The 22,707-nt window shown below is 59.7% G+C and overlaps 1 protein-coding gene across 23 annotated transcripts in view; it reads left to right on the top strand.

Moving 5' to 3' along the window:
• The window catches only part of RIMBP2 (RIMS binding protein 2), a 214,058-nt gene that overhangs the window by 107,157 nt on the left and 84,194 nt on the right, over positions 1-22,707 (top strand). For 12 of the 23 annotated variants that reach the window (XM_081286183.1, XM_081286192.1, XM_081286172.1 and 9 more), the window contains exons 1-2: positions 17,095-17,262; positions 20,689-20,739. In XM_081286183.1, coding sequence (XP_081142309.1) covers positions 17,110-17,262; positions 20,689-20,739 — 204 coding nt within the window. In that variant the 5' untranslated portion in view covers positions 17,095-17,109. Of the gene's footprint in view, positions 1-13,808; positions 13,914-17,094; positions 17,263-20,688; positions 20,740-22,707 lie in introns of those variants that run through there. The other 11 variants (XM_081286190.1, XM_081286188.1, XM_081286189.1 and 8 more) reach the window with 3 other exon arrangements.

Here is a 22,707-nt window from a genome sequence, read left to right as displayed (position 1 = left end):
TGACTGGGGACAGGGGGACATGAGGCTCAGTGCGAGGGGAATGCTTGTTTCATGTCACTATGGAGTGAGTACAGCCTGGGGCTGTCTCACGGGTCCTTGGAGCCTGTCTGGGCGGACAGTTACGGTCCCACCCTGGCCACTTCCAAACATGGCTGCCCTGCCGCTCGTCCCAGTCCTGGTGATTTAATTCACCCAGAGACGGCGCGTGGCTTTTCCCCCCTGACCTCTGATGGCTCATTCGAATCAAGGAGCCTCCAACACCAGTTCTTTTCAGAGGCCGTGTCCACTGTACTGGGGACTCCCGAGGAGCTTCACATGGAGACCTCGGCTGGCTGTCTGCACAGGCTGATTTAAGAGGGGCACTGGCTTCCTGCAGACTCAAGTCCACCAAGATTGTGCTGTTGAGAAAGCCAGGTGAACTCACAACAGAGACTCGCTCGCTCATTAAGCATGGATTTATTGAGCAACTGCTACAGTTCCTTCCAGGTGTTGAGGAAGTAGCCTCCCTCCATGCCATGGTCCAGGCAGAGGGTCAGTAACAGGTCAGTGTCGTGGCAGGAGAGAAACAAGGGACAAAGAGTGATCAGGTTCTAGGTACATTTCACATTCAGGGTTGGGATAGCTTTACTGGTAACGACGAGGTCACTTCTGCCATGTTCTATGGGTCCTGCCTGATTTAAAGGGATAGGCTTACCTGGGGATGGATAGTAGAAGGTGTGGCCATAGAGACCAGCCACATAAAACCCTTTTGAAGTAGTCTAGGCAAGTGGGTGTCGTGGCTTGACTAGAGCTGAGATTCGCGTGCTTCTGTGGAAGTCCCTCTATGTGGCTGGCTGTGGTCTCTCTTGGAAGTAGCCTGAAGTTCCCCAGAGGGTGGCTGGAGTGTCCCTGATGTCTGGACTGGGTTACAGGGATCTTTCCACCCCCAGCTCCACATGGATCTATCCTGGGACAGTCCTCAGTGTTGGTCTGATCAACTGATTAAATGGAGTAAACCCAGGAAGTTTTGTTCCCCAGCTTCTTGGACCCAAGTAAAGAAGAAAGTATTTTTTTCTGCACAAAAGCCCTAAGTGTTTTCCCTGGGAGCATTGCCGCCTCGCTGCCTTTCAAGGCCTTTCTGACCCTTGGCACCTCGTGCCCTGTGAAAAGGAGCTGCTTGGTGTGGCAGTCACAGTGGCCACAGAAGCATGCCATCATCCTGAGTGTGCCCTCCTGGGGACCCGGGATGGCCCTGCTTGTGTAACGGAGCAGAGGGACAGTTGTCCTTATTTCAGGGCAGGGAGGACACTCTCCAGTCACCTTGGTGCAGCTGTGTGGAGACCCTTCAAGGAGGCAGGCACCCGGCTGGGTGACATCAGGTGCAGTAGCAGAGGCAGGGCCACAGCGGAGGCCATTACCTTAAGGGAGGCCATGGGGCCCAGCAAGAGCAGAACTGGGGTCGAGAAGCTGCTGGACGCTGTTGTGTTGACCAGCGCTCCCCCAGATCCATGTCCACTCAGAGTCTTCGGGCACAGCCTGCCTCACCTGGACACCACGGCATTTGTGGGGTAAATGACAGGAGGCCTTAGAGCAGGCCCTAGTGTGCAGATCGACACCTTCACATGAGATAAGAGATAGAGGGGGAGGTCGTGCACTGCCACAGGCCAAGAGGCCAGGGAGCTGGGAGAAGCAGGAGGATCCTCCCCCGATCCTCAGGAGGAGCCAGCTGCCCACACCTCAACCTGGGGCTCCAGCCTTCAGAGCTATGGGGGGAATTTCTGTTGTCCTGGGTTCCCCTTTTGCTGCAGACCTGGAGTGTCAGCAGGGCAAGCCCACAGTCTGGCCAGCTGCAGGAAGCAGGGGCCAGATGTCATGCTGCTTCTCTCTGACAGCCATGGACACTGGCCTGCAGGATGGGCTGGGGTCTCAGTCCTGTGGTGTGAAGGCCAGGTGGGCGTCGTGTCCTGCTCCCTGCTTCTGTCCCCCCCCCCCCCCGTGGCTCCCGGGCAGCAGCTCCAGTGCCTGGACCCACGGAGCCCCGTCCCCCGGCCTCCTCAGCCAGGAGGTTTCTCAGCAAAGGACTCTGGCCCTTGGGGCGTCACTGCCCTGGGTAGGAGACTGTCCTGAGATGGTCTTGCCTCTGGGCCCAGTCCCTGACCATTGCAGATGCTGATATCCCAACGTCCCTCCCCTCTTTTCAGATGCCCCCGACTGCGGCGTTTGCATGAAAGCAGTTATTTTCACACATGGTCATCCCCTCGCTCAGTGCACCCCCTTCAGAACGCACAGAGAGGGCTGCGCTTCAGGGGAACCCACAGAGGGGAGCAGCCCCTCCCCAGCTCCCCAGCCGCACTCCCCTCCCCAGAGCCCTGGCTGGCACCATCCCCGGCCACCCACACCCTGGGGATCCTCAGGCAGCTTCGGGAGTTGGTGTCTCCAGGGAGACTGAGACAGACTGGCTTTATTTAAAACTCAACCGTGACTCCAGGAGGGCCACCCTGTCCTCTGCACACTGCAGCACAGGGCCAGGCGTGAAGAGGCTCTGCGAGGCCCCTGCGAGTCCTAGCACATCTAGCTGTGGCCCCGTGTGAAAGGACAGTTCGGTGGTTCAACTCAGCGAGTGTCTATCGCAATTCAAAGGAGGACAGACAGACAGGCTTTCGCTCTCACAGGAACAGGTAGGGCCATCTCATGCAGGTGGCTGGGATTTATTCTGTGTAAGGACAGCTGACCGTCTGGGATTCACAGGGGACTCCAGATGAGGGTCGCCCTCCTCTGGGCTCCTCTCCCTTTGCCCCACCCCACCTGTGTCCGTGGGTGCACCAGCCTTATCCCAGAGTCTGGGCGTTCACGCTGCCAGACATCCACGCTGCCCGCCGACTTTTCCAGGTTTATCTGTTTGGTAGCTCGTTTCCTGTGTCCCAGTCTTCAGACTCTAAACAACTCTGCAGCAGGCTTAGCCACGGAGCGACCCCAGGGCTGGCTCTCCAGCAAGCCTGTGCTGGACACGCTGAGCAGATCAGATGCCCGATAGCACAGGAGACTCAGACACCAGCCAGGGCAGGAAATTGGCTGCTCGCTCTACTATCGCCTGCATCTCTGTGCAGAGGCACCGACAGCTGTGGCTGCTCCAGAATGGCCTGGCCTCCCAGATGGGCCCCTCCCACCAGTAGCCGGTGCTCTGAGTCTGGGGGGCGGGGCAGCCTAGCTCCTGGGCTCCCCGGCCAGTCCCTCAGCACTCAGAGCTGAGAAGCGCAAGAGGGGTCTGGACTGGGTAGCTGTCAGGAAATGCAAATCAGAACAGAGAGGCAGCAGCCCAGGCCAGGTAAGACCCCACAGTAGGGGGGGCAGCAAGGGCAGTGAGCATAGTCCGGGAATCATAACCATCTCTTCATCTTTAATACTGCCCATGCAGGAAGTGCTCAATGCTGAATCCAGACCACACTCAGGGAAACCCAGGCAGTGATTCAGCCTCCCTAGAGCTTGTGAGAATATGTGAGGGTTGTTCAGGAGAGGAGGGAGACAAGCATTCTATACAGAGGGAATGGGGTGTGCAAAGGTCCTGGGGTACATGGGATCACAGAGTACAGGAGAGAGGGAAGACTGCTATGACAGGTAGAAGAGACTGAGTCGGAGGAGAGTGGGAGGAGACCTCAGTGGGCCAGCAGCCCCTGGCCAGCAGATCCTTGTAGAATGTGGTCCTCTCTGTGGAGCAGTGGGCAGCCATGCAAGAATATTGAGCTGAGTAGAAAATGACTGGATTTGTGTTTGCAAAGACTGTCACACAGAGAAGAGATTGAAGCCAGCCAGAGCAGGGTAGGAAGGCCCATCAGGAAGCTTTTCATAACTAAGTAAGGGACAGTGGCACAATAGTCTCAGACGGGGAGCAGGAATGAAGGGAAGTGGAGATGTTAGGGAGATGTTTGGATTGCTCATCACAGACTCACGGGACATGTTAAGGGCTGGGACATCCCTCCTCCAGTGGGTCAGCCCAGGGTACAGAGCCCTGCTGTGCCAGAGGCCTGGAGTGCAGTGAAGCTCATCTAAGCTGGTCTTTGCTCTTGGGAAGCAGGGACACTGGACACTGGGCACTGGGCACAGGAAAAACTGCTGGTCCAGTAAGTAAATGTGGATTTCTGAGATGGCCAAGGATGGTGAAGAGGCAGGGGGATGGGAAGGGGCCTGAGAGACTCCATCCACCTGGTGGGGAGGTGGTGATTCACCAAGAGACATGCCTGGTGACCAGGGCCTGGGCCAGCAAGCTTTCCAGGCAAGGCTATGGAGGAGAAGGGGACAGTAGGGACAAAACTCCAGGCAGGGGACACTTGGTGGCATCCTCAGTGATGGAGGGCCTAAAGGAAGGGGTGGGTCTGGAATGAACAGGGCGTCCCTCCTGCAAGGGCTCAGGGTAGCCTGTGAGGTCCTGACCCAAGGACGGTGAATGTGGCTTTATGGGGAGATGGGGCCTTTGCAGCTGTGATTGGCTAAGGTAAGGTCATCCTGGAGCCGGGGTCACCCAGGGACAGAAGAGAAGACACCCTCAGCAGGAGGCCAGGCGTACAGCCAAGGAGCACAGAGGACTGGCACACTGCAGAGACGTGGCCACACTGGACCTTGGGGTCTGCACCCTCCTAAGAGGCCTCTGCCTGTGGTTGAAGAGGAGCACCAGTTCCTGGCAGGCATGGCCTGGGCCCAGGAATACACCCTGCTCAGGGTGGCCACGTGCTGGGTACCAGAACAGACATGTGTCCTGAGTCAGCCAGCATCCGGGACCTGACACAGCGGGCAGCTGTGCTGTGGGCTCTAGTCCTGACAGGGCCTCGGGGAGCAGGATTAGGCCGATGGTGAGCCCTGGTCCTGACTGGACCCTGGGGAAGCAGGACTAGGCTTTTGGTGAGCCCTGGTCCTGACTGAGCCCCAGGAAACAGGACTAGGCCGGTGGTGAGCCCTGGTCCTGATGGGGCCCTGGGGAGCAGGACTAGGCCAGTGGTGAGCCCTGATCCTGACTGGACCCTGGGGAAACAGGACTAGGCTGGTGGTGAGCCCTGGTCCTGACAGGACCCTGGGGAAGCAGGACTAGGCCAGTGGTGAGCCCTGGTCCTGACTGGACCCTGGGGAGCAGGACTAGGCCGGTGGTGAGCCCTGATCCTGACAGGACCCTGGGGAAGCAGGACTAGGCTGGTGGTGAGCCCTGGTCCTGACAGGACCCTGGGGAAGCAGGACTAGGCTGGTGGTGAGCCCTGATCCTGACAGGACCCTGGGGAAACAGGACTAGGCCGATGGTGAGCCCTGATCCTGACAGGACCCTGGGGAAGCAGGACTAGGCTGGTGGTGAGCCCTGGTCCTGACAGGGACCCTGGGGAAGCAGGACTAGGCCGATGGTGAGCCCTGGTCCTGACAGGGACCCTGGGGAAGCAGGACTAGGCCGGTGGTAGGTCCTGGTCCTGATAGGGCCCTGGGGAGTAGGACCAGGCCGATGGTAAGCCCTGGTCCTGATGGAACCCCAGGAAGCAGGACTAGGCCGGTGGTAGGTCCTGGTCCTGATGGGCCCTGGGAAGCAGGACTAGACTCATGGTGGGCCCTGGTCCTGGTGGGACCCCAGGAAGCAGGACTAGGCTGATGGTGAGCCCTGGTCCTGAAGGGGCCCTGGGAAGCAGGACTAGGCTGATGGTGGGCCCTGGTCCTGGTGGGACCCCAGGAAGCAGGACTGGACCGATGGTGAGCCCTAGTCCTGAAGGGGCCCTGGGAAGCAGGACCAGGCCGGTGGTGAGCCTTGGTCCTGATAGGGCCCTGGAGAAGCAGGACCAGGCCGGTGGTGAGCCCTCGTCCTGATAGGGCCCCGGGAAGCAGACAGGGTCTATCTTCTGGACTTCCTCTCTCCGGCACCTCAGGCAGTGGTCCTGTGGGTGAGTGAAAGCAGAATACTCAAGAAAGTTAAGAATGAAAGAAATAAGAAGGCGGGAAGGGGGTGTAGGGCAGTGACAGCGGAAGGGAACAGGCATGAGGGCAAACAGCAGTCGCGCCCCAGCCAGAGCTCAGCATCACCGTTAGGCCACTCGTCCTACTACTTGGCCCAGTGTGTCTTCTGCTCCTGGCGCCCATCTTGGAAAGCAAGGTGCTGCTCTTTCCAGCCATCCAGTAGATGAGGAAACTGATGCTCACAGAGGCACGTGGCTGCCCAGAACACATAGCTGGCAACATTGCAAGTGGCTTTGGATGCCTGTCCCCTCCATTTTCTGGCCTGAGTCCCTGGCTGATGGTTGGAAACCACTGGGGCATGAGGGAAGCCATGTCCCCAACCCTGTAGGCCCCAGGTCACCCTGGATTGTCAGGACTCAGGGATCGGCCTGAGGGTTGGAGGTCCAGGTGGTCAGGGAGGCCAGGGATCAGGAAAGCGCGGAGGCTTCCTCAGAGGCTCCTGACTACCCCGTTGTCTCCAGTGTGGGAAACAGAGATGCTTAGGCTGAAATGTAGCCTGGCTTCCAGAACTGGCCCTTGCTTCCCCACGGAGAGGGCCCGATGCACGGGTGGGCAGGGAGTCACCTGCTGCTGCCGTTCCTTGGATCTAAAGATGCAGATTCAGCTGGGTGTGATCTCACCATGCCAGTGAGAAGAAACCCAGTCAGAGATAGCACAGTCGTTATCCCAAGCCCAGAGGATCCCACCAGTGACAGTGACGGCATCGCCACTAAGCCCTGCTCGGGGTCTGGCTCTCCTTCCTGTCTCTGCTCAGGCAGGCCCGCAGCAGAGCACAACCCGCCTTTGATCTCATGAGGCGGGTGGTTCACTGCTCTTGTGTTCCATGTCCCAGCCTGGCCGTCCTGGGGAAGCAGCCTCTCGACACTGACAGGCTGCTTAAGAGCTGATGTTACTGTCGATGTCTGGGTATAGATGTCACTGCTGGACAATGAAGCCTCCACAGGCACGGGTTTGGGAGGCCTCTTCTGCAGGAGGGGAGTCTGTTGTGTGTGGTAGACGCGTGCCCTCAGGAGGTGTCCCGTTGGGAAGTGGAAGCCAGAGATGACACATTTGGTGGGACTCCAGCCTCCCTCTGAGGACCCAGACCCAGTGCTCCGGGGATGGTCAGCATCAAGACCACTGGTAGAAGGCAAGGAGGGCTGTGAAGTGTCCCCAGGAGAGATGCAGATGGCTCCTTCACTGGCCAGAGGCAGGAGCCTCCCCTGGGGCAGAGGTGGTCCTGGGGCCTGAGAGCCCCAGGGCCAGGTGGGGAGTAACTTCCGGACACCACAGGAAGGTTTGAAAAGGCACTGACCTGCAGAACGTGCCTCACTGGGACCATAGAGGTGTCTGGGACAGCAGAGAGTGGGGAGGGGGCTGACTCTCCAGTTCAGATCCTGTTGACCGCTGACCGCACGCACTCCAGCTCTCTGGGCCTGTTTCCCCTTCTCCTGCCTGGGTTGTCATGGAGGTGGGGACGTGGCAGCTCCAGGGTGCTTCCGGAACGTAGCAAACCTCAAACACTTGGAGCTGCACGAAGTGCTGAGCCTGGGCAGGCCTAGGGCAGGCACTCCGGGAAAGTATGTCTGCAGTTGCTCTACAGCAACAGGAAGGCTGTGTGCCAGCTGCAGGTGGGCATCTCAGATGACCACCACTAAGGGCCACTGGCCCGAATTAAGGTGCTTGGGTGATGTCACCCCCAATAATATCTCCTTGTCTTGTGCTTCTGCAGTTGGTTCAGTTCTTGGGCAGGTGCTCACCATGTGTGTCAGAGGGTGTCCAGCATCCCCCAGCTGGCACTCTGCAGCCCACCAACCACAGGAGGGGATGCCCCTTTATGTGGTCCACTGACCTCAATGTGTGTTCACGGGCATCACACGCAAACCCCAGGGCCAAGGGCTGGGACGACTCCCTGCAAAATATGGGGAGGGGTCTTCTTGGGGGGACTCCTGGCTGCTGCCACCACGCGGTCAGGGATGCCTGCTGGGCAGGAAGGAACTGAAAGGTCCCCTCAGAGAAGGAAAGCCCCGGGGTGGGGACAAGAGGGCTGGTACAGAGTGGGCACGGGGGCCAGGTGGTGAAGGGCCAGTCCGGGCACCTGTGGGCCCTGGGGAGGTATGCAGATCGCAAGGGCAGAGGAAGCAGCACAACAAGACAGGGGTGGAGGTGGCCTGCCGTGGTTGACCACAGACCTGAACACAGCAACGCCACCCCTTCACTCATCTGTCCATAGAGGGTCTCCATGGTGACCATGAGGGGAAGATGAGCTGGGGTGTCCCTGGATTCCCTTCACTTTGTTCAGACCATGTGGGCCAAGGGTGGATTGGAGAGCACCCTGCATCCTGGCCAGCCCCAGGTGCCTCTCGGCCCCCGGACACGGCCTGCAGCAACATTGTGGGTCCCACCAAGGCCCTCCTCAGGCCGTGTTTTCCTGGGTTGTCAGTTTCTGCTCTTGAGTTGTCAGCAGTTGGGATTTCAGTGGTTTTACTTCTTCCTCCCATTGTTACATTTCTGTCCACTTCCTATGGAACATGTTGGCTGTCAAGTCGTGTAAACCTGTTGACCACAGACCTGAACACAGCAAGGCCACCCCTCCACCCATCTGGTGTCACACTGCTCTCCTGGGTCTCCTGCTGGTCAGAGACGAGCCCTCGGGCCACACAACTGCGCTGCAGAACAGACAACCCAAAGTGGCCTCGTCATCCCTCTTCCGCGGCACCCCCCCCCGCCCCACCAGCGTGTGTCCCCAGGGGCTCACCTGCCTGTGTAGAAAGCAGGGCCCCTCCTGGACCCCTGAGTGTCCAGTCCCTCTGCCACCCCCTGCAGACCCCAAGGGGAGCCACGGCCTGGTTTCCTGCAGGAGCTCCTTGGTCTTCTCAGACTTCTGGGTGCAGGCTGCAGACAGACAGAGCCTGGAGGCCTGTGTTTCTGTACCCTGCCCTGTCCCTTCCCCCTGAGGCTGTGTGCTTGGGACAAGGGAGAGGAAAGGAGGAGACGTGAGGGTTGGTGGGATTAGGAAGCCCTGACCAGCACCTGGGAAACACTGACCTGCAGGCTGGGCCTCTACAGACCAACAGGCGCAGGTGATGCGTTTAGGAGATCAGCGCCCACCCGTGGTTGAGTCTGTTCTGGTGCCAGGGTGACATGTTAGCCTGCTTTGTGTTTGGGGTCCCGTTATGGGGAGGCTGGTTCATAGCTGGCCTGTGAGTCCTCTTTCCCAGCTCCACGGTTTCAGCCTTCCAGCCCATCTCTCTCCTCCTGTCTGCTACCTCCACTCCCTCCCGACCCATTTTGGCGCCTGACGTCCCCGGGAAAATTTGTTGAGCGCCATCCTCAGCCAGCGTGGCCCACTAGGAGAGCTGGTGTGCGCCTACTGCCTGGGTTTGCCTTTGGGTTTGGCAAAGCGTGGGCCTGGTCTTCTTCTGCCTCTCACACCAAGTCCAGCTCCCTGCAGCCCCATGTGGGTCTCCCTCCTCAAGGACTTCCACAGAGCTGGTGTTCAGCTCCTGTGTGCACACGGAAGCAGGGCCTCTCCAGTCTGACCCAGACTGGGGACATGGGTGACATTCACCAGCATGGGTCACAGCAGGCTGCCAGTCAGAGCTGGTTGTGGATTACAGCAGGTCACAGGTCACAGCAGGCTGCCAGTCAGTGCTGGTCTTGGGTCATAGCAGGTTGTGGGTCACAGCGGGTCACGGGTCATAGCAGGCTGCCAGTCACTATAAATTTTGGGTCACAACAGGTTGTGCATCACAACAGGTTGTGGGTCACAACAGGTCACGGGTTACAGCAGGCTGTGGGTCACAGCAGGTCACAGGTCAGCAGCCTGTGGGTCACAGCAGGCTGTGGGTCACAGGTTACAGGTCACAGCAGGTCACAAGTCACAGCAGGTCACAGGTCACAGCAGGCTGCAGTACAGCTTTGAGGGCACAGAGCAGGTGGCTGTGTGAGGGCCGTGTCCGACTGTCCTTTACTGTGTCTCGTCATAAGCTGGATGTTCAAGTCTGTGGCCTCAGGGATCGGGGGAGGAGGACTCTGAATAAATGAACAAATGTGCAAAGCTGTCCGCCCTGTGGACATTCGGGGACAGGCAGTGGGAGTGGTGTGTGCCCAAGGCCCGAGGTGAGAATGATGGCATCATGGCCCCAGGCAGAGGCTGGCCTCAGCGTCGGGCAGGAGCACAGGGTGAGAATGCAGGCCGACACTGGGGCTGGCCACAGAGGCGCCGTGGCCCTGGGGAAGTCTGGAGCTGTTCCATGTCAACGAACAGCCCTGGTGCCCTCGAGAGGCATGGAGGTGGCTCTGTGTGAGGCCACCTTTGGCCACTGTGGAGCAGGCAGGGCTGGCGGCAGGAGGGTGCACCTGGTGTGGGTGCGGCCAGGGAGGGCTGACTGGGTGCAGTGGACCTGGCAGAGGCAGTCAGCACGGGGATGGGTGCAGGCCAGACAGAGGGCCCTGAGGACTCAGAGGCTGAGCAAGGGGATGGCACCAAGGTTGGCTGCCAGCCCCTGTCCTCAGAGCTGAGGGAAGGACGGGGCTCTGTTGAGATGGCGCGAGTAATCCTCAGCCCTCCTCTGAGAGAGAGAGCCATGCCCATCCCTGGGCTGAGCGAGCTTCCTGTGCACCCAGGCAGGGCGCCAGTTGGCGGTGGGGGAAGTGGGAGGGCGTGTCTGTGCCCCGAGAAGCTCCACCATCAGAGACGCACAGGGCAGCGGCTGTCCAGGGCCTGGAGGTCACAGGAGATTAGGCCCTGCTGGGCCTCAGGGTGAGGTGGGAGGTTGACCAGGAGGTCGGAGAGGCTGGTGTGAAGGGCAGGGCAGGGTCGTGGCTTGGGTGACGTGGCACGATGGGTGGGAGCCTGGCTGGGAGAGCCCCAAGTGTCTGAGGGGCCATGGGACAGGCCGGTCCTCCTGAGGCCTCACTGCGAGGCAAGCAGACAAGCTGCACTGAGGGGCACGGGCTTGGAGGCTCAGCCGTGCTGGACTGGGACCTTGAGGCAAGGGGTCTGGGCTCTCATGCCTCTGTGCCACGTCACCCCACGTCACCTCACACCCCAGGAGGTGAGCAGTCTCTCTCTCTTGGCCTGGAGCTGCCGTTTCCCCTTCACTGTTGCAGCACGAGGCCTGCCTTGCCCCTGAGCCTCTGTGGCTTATGCTGGGTGACCATGAGTTTGTTTCTGATGAGGCCTCGAGAGGAAATGTGTCTCCTCTCGCAGGTAACCACCTTCCCAGCACTAGATGAAGACCCCTGGGCCATGGTCAGGCCCAGCAGAAGTGCAGAGAACTAGCTGGAAGGATTTGTCAGACAGCTGTCCTGGGAGTATGGCCACGCAGCCCTGCTGTGTTCTAGCCGTGTGATTCAGACAAGGTGCTTGGCGTCTGTTGTGACACGGCGACTGCAGCACCTGGCTCTCAGCACAGAGCAGGAGAGCCTGTGGACCCGCAGAGAGCCTGGCACACAGAAGGCACCTCATGATCCAGGGCTGCTGTCCTGTCCATCTCCACGTCATACTGACACAGCCATGTACCCTCTTGTCCTGGCCAGCATGGGAGAACTCTCAAATCTGCCCAGGTGTTCAGAGCATCCTGACCACCAGAGCAGAGGGGAAGCGAGGTCATTAGGAATTGCTAAGCCCACACTGGTGGCCAGAAGGCAGTGTGTCAGGGCCTTGTCACAGGAGGGTCACAGCAGACACTAGCCCTCCTGCCCTGGAAACAGACTCATGCCAGGCTCAGAACAGGGTGGGCAGCCCTTTGTCAGAGGTTTCCCACCTGAGATTCAGCAGGCCATAAACAACAGCTTTGCTCCTGCGCTCAGCATGCAGGGATCTGTCCCGTCATGTTCCCTGACGGCACAGAACAGCCACTGTTTACCCAGGCTGACCGCGTGCGTCCTGTAGTGGATCAGCGACGACAGAGTGCATGGGAGGCTGTGCCCAGCCGTGTGCAAACCCTGTGCAAGGACCCGAGCGCCTGACGAGTTTGTGTCCTTGGGTCCTGGAGCAGCTCCCAGATGTACAGGGAGGCTCTGTGTGCCCTCTGGGTGTCTCCTGCTCATAGACCAAGGGGACGGCCCCTTGCAGTCCAGTGTGTTGGGGTTCTGGTACCTCACATACACCTGTGTCTTATGGGTGCCCTTGTCTGGGGGACCTCTATCTCCTGAGCATCCTGGGTTCCTGTGAGGGTTTCCATGGCAACAGAGCAACTACAACTCGTCTGTGGGAAATTACAGCCCTGGAGTTCACCAAGCAGCTTTGGAAACATTAGAGGGGTGCAGAGGTCGCCCCCAACACCACTCCCGAGGTGACTTCACTCTCGAATGCCAGCAAATAACTCGCCCGCTGCGGCTCTCTGCAAAATGCCTCTCCCGTCCTGGGGCAAGAAGGCCCTCTCCAGATGCTTGCAGGCAGAGGGGCTTCTGGCCGGTGGGGGGTGTCAGGAGGAGCACTGAGGCCTCTCTGCCCCTCTCCGCCCCTCCCGCCCCTCTCAGCAGGGCCGCCTCTGCCTGCTCCTGGGAGTGTCCACAGCCTCAGGAAGCTGTCCCCTGCTTCTCACTGAGGGGAGCCTTCTTCCCTATGAGTGGTGAAGGCTACCAGCCTCCAAGAGTCCCAAACTAAGTGAAGATAATGAGGCTAAAAACAAATAAGATCACAAAATAATAAATAAACAGAAAGGGATAGCCAGCCAGCCCAGGAGAACAAGGAAGGCAGGCTGTGACCCAAGCCCCTTGTGCTGGGCCCTCCCTGTGTTGCTGGTGGCTACCTAGGACCCTCAGATATCAGGGGCCCGAGGGAGGGCAGGTGTGGGACAGGAGACGGGCATGCCAGGCTCGTGCCACCGAGCCACATCCCCAACCTGAATCTCCTCACTTTTTAGGGAATTTGAACTTTCACCTTAAAGATCCAAGTCTCAAAATATTGACAACAAAGTCAATTTTTTTATAATATATATATATATAAAAGAAGAAAATGGAATTAAATTTGACATGGGCCCCTTCTGGTCTCCTCCCTTTGGACCACATGGCCAGTGCTTCCTGTGAGAGTCCCTTGGTCTGTCGTGTGCCCCCGCACGTGAGGTCATTCCTCAGCATGTGCTCATGTGGCCAAGGCTGGTTGTGGTCACTGAGTGTGCTGCTCGGGCCTCAGCGGCTCTGATGCCCTCCCTGTTCTGCTGCAGGGCTTGGTGGTGACCAGCCACGGGGCACAGGCAGGAGCAGGAGCAGTCTGTGCTCAGAGCTAACAGATGAGCACTGGAACTGGGCCCTGAGGCTTGGACTCTGCCTTTTGAGCAAAGACGGGGGGGGGGGTGTTCTGAGGCTGGGACACGCCCCAGGAGCACACCCCTTCACTCAGCTCCAGAAACCTGGCCTGACTGACACTCCCTTAGGACCCTTCCTGGGGACTGTGACCTCTGGTCCATGGGAGCCACAGCTGGGGCCAGAGATGGAGCAGGAGGCCACGTGGGGGGCGTGGACCTGGGGTGGACGTCCATGTAGTGATGGTGTGACTGCAAGGCTTCTCCGCCTGTCCCCTGTGGTAACCGTAAGGTCCTCCAGCTGAAGTGGGAGCCCCAACTTGGAGGAGAAGGGGTGGCCTTGCAGAATGTCCACCAGGGGAGAGGAGCGGGCACCCTCATGTCTGGGGACCGCAGAGTCCCTGCAGCTCTGCTCCGACGCTCCCAGCACTGAACACAGAGGCAGGGGGTGGGGCCTCGCTGGGCCAGAGTTCCCCATCCACTCTGCCTCCTATGGGGACACCAGCCGTGGAGAGGGGGTGAGGGATCAGCGCTGCTCTTGGGGGTGGCGGGAGAGGCAGCGTGGCTGGTGGAGCATGGTGGGCTGTGCCGGCGCTCAGGGGCCTCCTGTCCCCACAGCACATGCGTGAGGCTGCTGAACGGCGGCAGCAGCTGGAGTTGGAGCATGAGCAAGCCCTGGCTGTCCTCAACGCTAAGCAGCAGGAGATCGAGCTTCTGCAGAAGGTGAGGCTGGGTGGGAGGGAGCGGGAGGGGTATGGAAGGGGGCGGGGGGGGGCGTCACGGGCTGCAGGGCCCCTCTTCCCTGCAGGTCCCCCGTGTCTTTACTCTACCCTGCTCTGCCTTCTCTTGGGCTGCCTGGAAGCCACATCCGGTGGTGCACAACTGGGTGTCCACCCTGGGAGGCCCGGGAGGGTGCTCTGACTCATGCCTGGCACAGACTTGACGGCTTCGACTTTGGGGAAGAGCCACCTGCAGCACAGACCCCAGTGACAGTGCAGAGATGTCCACCCTGCCACCCCACCTGGAGTGCACCCTGCCAGAAATGCAGAGCAGGGTCCCAGTTTTGTCGTGTGGGGTGGGGATGGGACCTCAGTTCCACCAAGCACCCATCCAACTGCCACACTTGTGTGGACTGTGGCATGTCTGTACCGTGGCCCAGTAGGGCACCACTGGAAGGGGAAACTTGGTTTGTGTCCACTGTTGGCACGGTGTGTTATTAAGTGAGCAAGTTGCTGAGCAGTATTTATAGCAAGATCGGCCGGGGGGAGAGGGAGAGAGAGAGAGAGGGAGAGGGAGATTGAGGGAAGGAGGAAGAGAAAGAGGGGGAGAGAGGGAGAGAGAGGGAAAGGGTGAGAGGGAGAGAGAGGGAGAGGGAGAGAGGGAGAGGGAGAAGCTGAGGGAGGGAGGGAGAAGCAGAGGGAGGGGGGTAGAAGAGAGGAATCAAGAGAAAGAGGAGGAGAAAGGCGAGACGGACAGCAGGGAAGGAGAGAAGCAGGGACCAGTCAGTCAGGAGTCAGGTGCGTCCCCAGGCCCCTGTGACTGGTGGGCTAAGGATGGTGGCCCTGCCCTTCAATGTGCTGTCTCACAATGAGTAGGAAGTCCCTCTTGCAGGAACAAGGGGCTGGCTGGCCCCGAGGAACTAGAACTATTCTAGACCTGAGAACAGTGTCTCCCCGATGCCCAGTGTCCTGGCTCCTGCCCGCTTCTCCTCCTGGCAGGGCAGTGGGCCCTCCGGCAAGAGCACCTGGTCAGGGCTGGCAGAGGGATGAGACCCCAGAGGGCTGTGGTCGCTGCTCATGGCCCTGGCCCTGCTACTGGCTGTTGGGCCCAGGCCAGGCCTTGGGTCTCCACGGAGGCCCGTAGCCATCCATGGCCTCTCTAGTCCTTGACCTCACAAGGGCCACGTGATGCTTCCCACCAGGGCTGGGGGGTGAGAATCGCCATTGTTCTCCTCCAAAGTTGATTAGCAAGGGCTGGGGCAGCAGCCAGATGATTCCTGGTGGCCTTCCTCCAGTCGTTCTGGAAGCCTCCTTCCAGGGGTCGACTTCACCAAGCCAGCGCTGATGGGAACCCACAGAACCTCCGCTGCTGCCGCAGAAGTTGGCTGTCTCCTGGTAACCACGTGTGTGGTGCCTGGGAGGAACCCCGCTGGGTTGCAGGTGGAGGACATTCGGCTCTGGTCTTCCTCCGTCCTGCCCGGGGGGCCTCCCCCATGGCAGGAAGGGAACCTGCATTCATTCATGTCAACGGTGAAGCCACATCCCCAGGCTGGCCCCGTCTGACACACAGAAGTCTGCGGAGCTGCAAGTACTGACCAGCGAGGACTCTGCTTCTGGACAATGACGAAGTATCTGACGCCGAGGAGGAGAGCAGACTGCTTCTGGTCAGCCTCTCGCCTCGGCACCTGCTTTCCCTTGCCCTCTGTTTACTTATTTTGCGTGGCTCGTGGTTCTCTCTATTTTTAGACGCACTGATGCTTCCTCTGGGGGAGGAAGAGAGACCAGATGAACTATGGATGCACCAATTGTATAATTTCTTGGAAACTCTGAATCTTAAAGCAGAGACTGAGCGTCAAGTGAAATGAGATTGGTGAGCTCTCCCCAGAGTCCACTTCCCAGCCAGTTCCACCCTGGACGTCTGTCAGGAGGCCTGTGCTGACCGTTCACCTGCTCACTTGTTCATCAAGGACTGGTGGCCCCTGGCTGCCACTCAGCTGGTCCTGGGAAAGGGGTGGCGTTGTCCAGGGAGCCTGGCCTCTGCCCAGTGGGAGCAAGTGAACACACACTAGGACCAGGCAGCCTGAGCCACGGCAGGCGCCCCGTGGGAAATGCAGAGAGGAGTGGAGGTGCGACGGGCGGTGGCTATGGGTGGGGGTGACATCTAGTGAGCAGAAGACGCCCCCCTGCCATGGTCCAGGGAAGGGCTCAAGTCCTCAGCAGGAGCAAGCTCAGCATGATGGAGAGGACAGAGGCCAGGGAGGCGGGCTGTGGGCATCGAGGGGATAGGGCTTGATCTCGGACTGCAGGCACAGAGCTGGAGCCTAACCCTCAGGCATCCAGCCCAAGACGTTCTTGTCCCCCCCCACCAGGATAAAAGCCAGTCACCGTTCTTGGCCTGTCCGGGCCCTGTGGGGGTCTGAGGGGTGCTGACACAGGAGAGCTACCTGATGTCTCTGTCCACATCCCCGAACCCTCTTGGAGCCCACCCTCTTCACACCACCAAGCAGCTAATTACCCCATGCTTGGACTTCACACCCAGGGCGTGGTTCTCTGCCCTCATTTTCTCTGACCCAGAGGCCCCATGTGCACAGCAGGCTTCCGGGACCGTCCCAGCCTGGCTCTATCCTGTCCACACACCCCTCTGAAGTCACCCTTTAACTGAAAGCTGGTGACCTCACCTAGTCCTGGGGGCTTAAGCCCCACCTGTATGTGGCCTCCTGGGTTTGGGTCTCAGCCCAGATGCCCCCTGGGAGCCCCAGTTCTTTCCCCAGGCTCTGGGGCATCACCAACCTCCTGCCCCACTGACCCCCCCCGCCCCCCCCCCCCCCCCCCCGTCCTCAGAACTGCACACCTGCTGCCTGACCCAGCTCTGCAGATGGTGGCTGTGTCCCCTGGTCTAGCTCTGGCTTCCTACTGGAGTTAATCGCTGCCCTGGTCATCGCCCGCATCCCACTCCCAGTCCCAGACTCCCGGCTGGAGCCAAGAGCTCCTTCAGGACCGTCCTTGCCCTCCCTGATCCTCAGCACCCACGTTTCCCGAGCTCCTGCTGGATGGAGCCCTGGCCTCTTCCTGCAGGCCAGGCTGCTCCGGAGGCTGTATATGGAAAGGGGTCCCGAGAATACCTCTCTGCTGGACCCTCCACCCTCCAGATCCCAGGAGCCCTTTCTCTGGACGCAGAGGGTGCATGAGCAGCCAGGAGCATGTCTGGAATGTGGCTGGTTGCTGCACCTTCCTGGCACGTGGCACGTGCTGCCCCTTCCTCTGGGGCCACTTATCCAGCCACAGCTATCCTGAGGAGAGGCCGGACATGCAGACAGCGAAGGCCAGGGAGCCGGGCCCACATCCTGGCGCAGGTGCCTTCCTGTCCTTGGTGGCCCCTCCCCCTCACAGTTTGGGGCTGGGGGAGGCCGTGACACTGTGCCAAGACACTGCTATGTTGAAGGGCAAGCAGGCAGAGGGACCCACGGCCTCATACAAGGCTGTCCTTGTGGGAGTCAGGCGAGATGGGCAGCCTGCCAGCCCTCCTCCCAGGGGCCTGGGCAGAGTAGGAAGGCAGGGAGGCCAGGGTGAGGCCCGTTCTGCCGTAGCCACAGCTTCCCGTGGGATGGGGAGGGAGCGCTCCCAGGGTCTTGCTGTCACTCAAGGGGCATGAGCACCTCAGGTCAGCAATGCCCAGGGACGCGGCCAGGCCAGACAGGATGAGGCTGGGCTCTGGATAACGCTGCACTGAAGGATGCATCTGCAAGGGACTGGCATGGCCCTTTCCGCAGAAGACTGGCCTTTTTGCCTTTGCTGGACCACCAAACCTGTCCCCTCTCGGGGCCTTTGTCTAGAATGCAGGTCCCCAGGTCATTGCAGAACTGGCTTATTTTGTCAGGGAGTCTGTGCTCTACTACCTATGTGGCACAGGGCATGGGACGCCAAATGTGCCCGCTTGTTCCTGTGCTTGCCTTTTGTTAGGACACAGCGTCCACATCCCAGGGCCTTGCCTGACACACAGTAGGTGCTCAGGAGCATCTGAGAAAAGCTTATGGTCAGGCCAGAGTACGAGGACAGGTGCTGGATTCGAATCCTCCCATGCCCATGGATTGAATTCGCAGCCCCCCCACAGCCCCCAAGAGCTGTGGGCACAGGACCCTGCATGTCAGCAATGGGAACCTGAGGACAAAAGCAGGCTCAAGACATGGTGACAACTCCGAGCCCTTCTCTCTAGGCCAGAGAGACCCCTGGAGTCCACCCACCCCCTGTTTTGTGAGGGTTTCAGTCTTGGGTGGGCCACATCCAGTCCTACAGCCACCCATGGAATGAACAAAGAGTTTCCATTTTTAAAATGCATCTGTGGATCTGACCAGGTCGACTATTGTTTAAACTTCTTGTGGCTGGCAAGCTGATTGTGGTCAGTTTCAAGGCTGTTGTTGAGATGTCAGAGCTGGAGAGGCCGTGGCCTCGTGCTCTGGCTCAGGCCACCTCCCTGGGAGTCCGCATCCTGTTGTGTGGGGAGCAGGCGTGGGGCTCTGCACTTCTCCAGACACACCCTGGGTGTTGGTGTATGTTGCCAGCTTGTTGAGCCTGCCCAGGGCCAAGGCAGGGTACCCATGGAGGCTCCACGGGTTCCTAGGGTCTTGTTTGCTTTCTGTGGAACTGACTTGAAAGACACCGATGAAGGCCCTTGGCTCCTCCGTGCTACCAACCCACTGCTGTGGCCCCTGGGCAATTCCTGTTCTGAGTATCAAGGGGACTGTGCTGCTCTTGTGCCTGCATGGCTGGCTTGGAGCCTCTGCTGCGGCCTCCTGGGCAGCTGGTCCTGGGACAGCAGCCCTTCCTTCCAGCCTCAGGGGCCCAGGGTGCCCGGGGGCCTCAGTCCTCTGGAGTTGCAACCTCAGTGTGGTCCATTCTGCAGGGTGGCACCTGCCTGCCTGTGGGCAGGGCCCTGGGAGTGAGCCTCACTCACTTCTGCTGAGATTGTGCAAGGACTCGGCTCTGCCAGGTTCACCTGTTAACTTTTGTTCTAACTGATTGTCCAGTGGCCCAGCCTGCAGGCAGCCTGGCAACACAAGCCTACATTTCTATCCAGAGCCCAGGACTGAATTGCTGCCAGCCTGGCTGGGCGGTGCTGGCCGCCTAGGCACTGCCCTGTGGGCCTGCCGGGCGAAGGCCTCCCGATTCCACGGATGCCACGGGGTATTGTTTGTGCAGGCCCACAGGTCCCCTGACCACTGGCCTTTTTCACATTCTGTTATTTATTATGGCTCTGGTGGGTTTTTCTGAGAAAGGAACAATTTTGAGCACTTGCCATCTGGGCTGGCTGGAGAAGAGCATGATTGACAAGTGGAGTCCCGGTCACTTGCCTGGCTCTCGGCCCCTCCTGGGAGGCGTGGGAGGATGCCGTGGGCATGGATGGACCCCGGGAAGTGCCAGCCCTTTCTCATGTTAGTCGGTGCCAGGACCCAGGTCCCCCTCTGTCCACCCACACGCAGTCTTCCCAGGGAGAAGCCGCAGCTGCGAGGACAGTGCCTACTTGCCTATTTGTGACGGATGACGCCCCAGACGTATTTCTCCAGGCTGAACAGTGGGTCTCAGCTTAGCACGGGGTCTTTCTTGGTGCCCGATACTCTTTCTCCAGACATCAGTACTTCTGCCTTGGGAGTGTCTGAGCCCACTGAGCCCTGCAGAGTGGGGTGCAAAGTGGGGTGGTGGGGGATGCACCCAAGGAGCCCTGGTTCTCAGACCCCCAATGAGCTTCCATTTCTCCAACTTTACAATGAGGGGTGCCATGGTCTTGATGGTGGATGACGGTGTTCATTCAAGGACTCTCGGCTTCAAGAGATGGAAAATCCAAAGGAAATCTTGTCCTCACCAGTAACTGGAAACCTGACTTCAGATATGGCTGATCCAATGCTCAAACCAGCTGGTTCCGACACAGCTAAATCCCAAGTGCCATTAGAACTCATTTCTCTCTGGATCGGCTCCCAACCTTCTCTAGGGTGACTCATTCTGGGTTTCCCCGTGGCGGACCCTGGCCACGCCAACCTGGCTCCAATTTCTACTTCCCTCAGGTTATGGCCAAAAAGGGAGAAATCTCCCTCCCTCCCAGAAGACCCAGGCCAAGTATCATTGCTCAACTTAGGCTTCGTGCCCCTGCCGATGCGCCAGTCTTTGAGAGTGTGGGACCTTGCTCATTTCCTCAGGGCAGGGGAGGGTAGATCCCAGCAACTTCAGGGGCCTTCCAGGAGAGGAGGTGAGGTCACAAACACAACTTAGGTCATCACGATGCTGGAGCGTCCAGGTCGGAGAGGACAAGGAGCAATGTTGAATTCCAAGGTTGCAGGAGTTGCCCTGTGTAGGGCCGTGGCTGTCCTGAGCCCGGAATGTCTTTGGTGACACTTGTAACATTTCCTCTGTAAGACCCCCACTCATGGCCCCTCCTTCCAGGCCAGGGAGATCTCGGCCCCTGAGCTGTTTGGGGTCACTCTTGCTGTTCGCCGTGTCCCTAAGGGTGAGGATGTGGAACCCGACAGCATGTGATGGCCTTGGCAGAACCACTCTGCTCTTTGGGGCTCCGCGTCCTTCCCTGGGCCCCTCTCAGGAACAGGACAAGACCGCCCACCCTCAGGCCCAGCCACATCCCAGGGCCCACCCTGTGTGGACCACAAGAGCATCAAACCCAGCCAAAGCTGCTCCTGGCCCTGGGGGAGACCCTGGGAGTGAGGGGCCCCATCTCAGAGCCACCGGCCCCTCCTTTCCTCTGACCACTGCTCTTCTCTCTCTCCATGCGGAAGGCTCAGGTTGAAGCTAAGAAAGAGCACGAGGGAGCCGTGCAGCTGCTAGAGGTGAGTGGGCCGCGTCTTTCTGGGGCCATGTCCACCTTTACCCCCAGGGTGATGTCCACCTTTTCCCCCGGGGACACTGGGTCATGGAGGGGAGAAGCCCTCCTCGGCCACACAGCCAGCGTCAGAGCTCCTGTCTCGGTGGCTGCTCTTAGGGGAAAGCCAGGAGTGGCCCCTGCCGGCCTGGGAATGGTCCCTAGGACTGTGGGCGAGCTCTCTCTGGACCTCCTGTCCTCTGGTGAGTGGTGGGAGGACGTTCTTAAGGTGTGGCACCAACCATGGGGAGGCACTTACAGGATCAGATAAAGGACAGCCTAGCAGTCAAAGTGGTCAGTGCCACCAAGGCACTTCCAAGGGTACCATCCTCATGGGAGTGACCTTTTTCAGCCCCACAGGGAGGGGGACTTGGAAGGAAAACTGCTGGGCTGGGTGGCTTCATGGCAGTGGACACTGCTTGCTCTGGCTTTTGGTCCAAGGCCAGCCTCCTCTGCAGAAGGTGGACAGGCATCAAGGAAGGGCTCTTGGGGTCATTCTGGGGACCTTGGCCACCTGTACTCTTCATGCATGCAGAGCAGCCGGAGGCCTGAAGACAAGGGCATACAGTGAGCCACCCGCTAAGGGTAGGCAGAGTGGACTGCCCAGCACCCCTCCTCCTGGCCGCCAGCCCCCAGCGAGTCCAAGCTCTCCAGATAATGGGCAGGGTCACCCCTTAAGATGGCCTGTCCCTACCCCCAGGGAAGAGCCTCCACCAAAAGCAGCATGTGCACCCTTGTGTGGCCTGGGGGAGGTTCAGTCACCGTCATGTACATGTGAAGTTGATTTTCCAGTGTGTCCTTTAGTGAATGGGTGTCAGGGTGCCATGTGAACAGGGTAGGAAACACAGCTGGGAGACTGCCCTCCCCAGGCCCCGCCTGCTCCACCCTCCCATGGCTGCAGCCCCTGCCTCCAGGCCCCCAGAGCTCGTCCCCTGGGGCTCCCCACTGGGGCTTCCCCTGGGCTGTGCTCAGGGTCTGCTGTAGCCCCTCACCGCATGCTTTGACAGGCGAGAAGCATGTGCCTGGGTCGGGCAGAGGGGAGGGCAGCGTGGCTGCTGGGAATTGTCTATTCACAGTGTCTTTTTGTGATTGTGTCTCGCTTGGCTCCCCACGCAGAGCGCCCTGGACAGCATGCAGGTACTCCCAATAGCCCTGACCCTGCCCGTGTGCCCGTGCCCCTCAGCCGAACCCCGGGCCAGCCCTGCCCTTCCCCTCCCTTGGGCTCCTTGAGGTGCTGCTGTGGGTGGGGCTCTGGGCTCTCAGCTTGGGGGCCCAGGAGCTTGCACTAGCCTGCAAAGTGCTGTCCCCTGGACTGTGGGGCCAGCCCGGGGCCTATGCTCTCCTGTGTCCTGCCAATGCTGTCACATAGTCCTGTGAATTCAGATGACCAATGGGGAAGAGAGGTTGTTACAATGATCTGGTCCTTTGGCAGCCATGGGATTGGGAGGGCACAGCTCAGTGCCCAGAATTCAGCACGGGTCATCCGAATTCACACCACACCCTGGGTGCTGTACCCTTCTGTCCTGCCTGCCCTGTGCCAACAGCAAGCTCCCTCCACGGCTGAGCGGGAAGCCCGGTTCTCCATGGGGAGTGGAGGTGGAGTATGAGCCGAGCTGTCCCTGGAGCCGGCCTTTGGGCATTTTGCAAGCCTCTGAGCCCACTTAGCATTCAGAAAAGGGCCAGCTCTTCTCTGCTGGAGGAGGGTCCTCAGGTGGATCCAGGCCCCGTGGTCTTGGCATCTCCTGGAAGCTTGCTGGAGGGGCAGACTCTGGAGCCTGGGATGGGTGTCTGTGATCTGTGTGCCCCCCAGGGACGGAGGCCGCAGGGTCTGGTGACACTATTGGAGAGTCCAGGGCCCGAGGCCGCAGGGTCTGCAGAGTCCAGTGTTGTTGTTGGAGAGGCCACCAGGCCAGCTGCTGGGAGGAGGGGATCTTTG

Source organism: Spermophilus citellus (assembly GCF_964194105.1).
Source record: "Spermophilus citellus genome assembly, chromosome: 3".
In the NCBI taxonomy this organism is placed as follows: Eukaryota; Metazoa; Chordata; class Mammalia; order Rodentia; family Sciuridae; genus Spermophilus; species Spermophilus citellus.
Note: the sequence above shows the minus strand (reverse complement) of the source record. Positions and strands in the feature narration are given on the sequence as shown.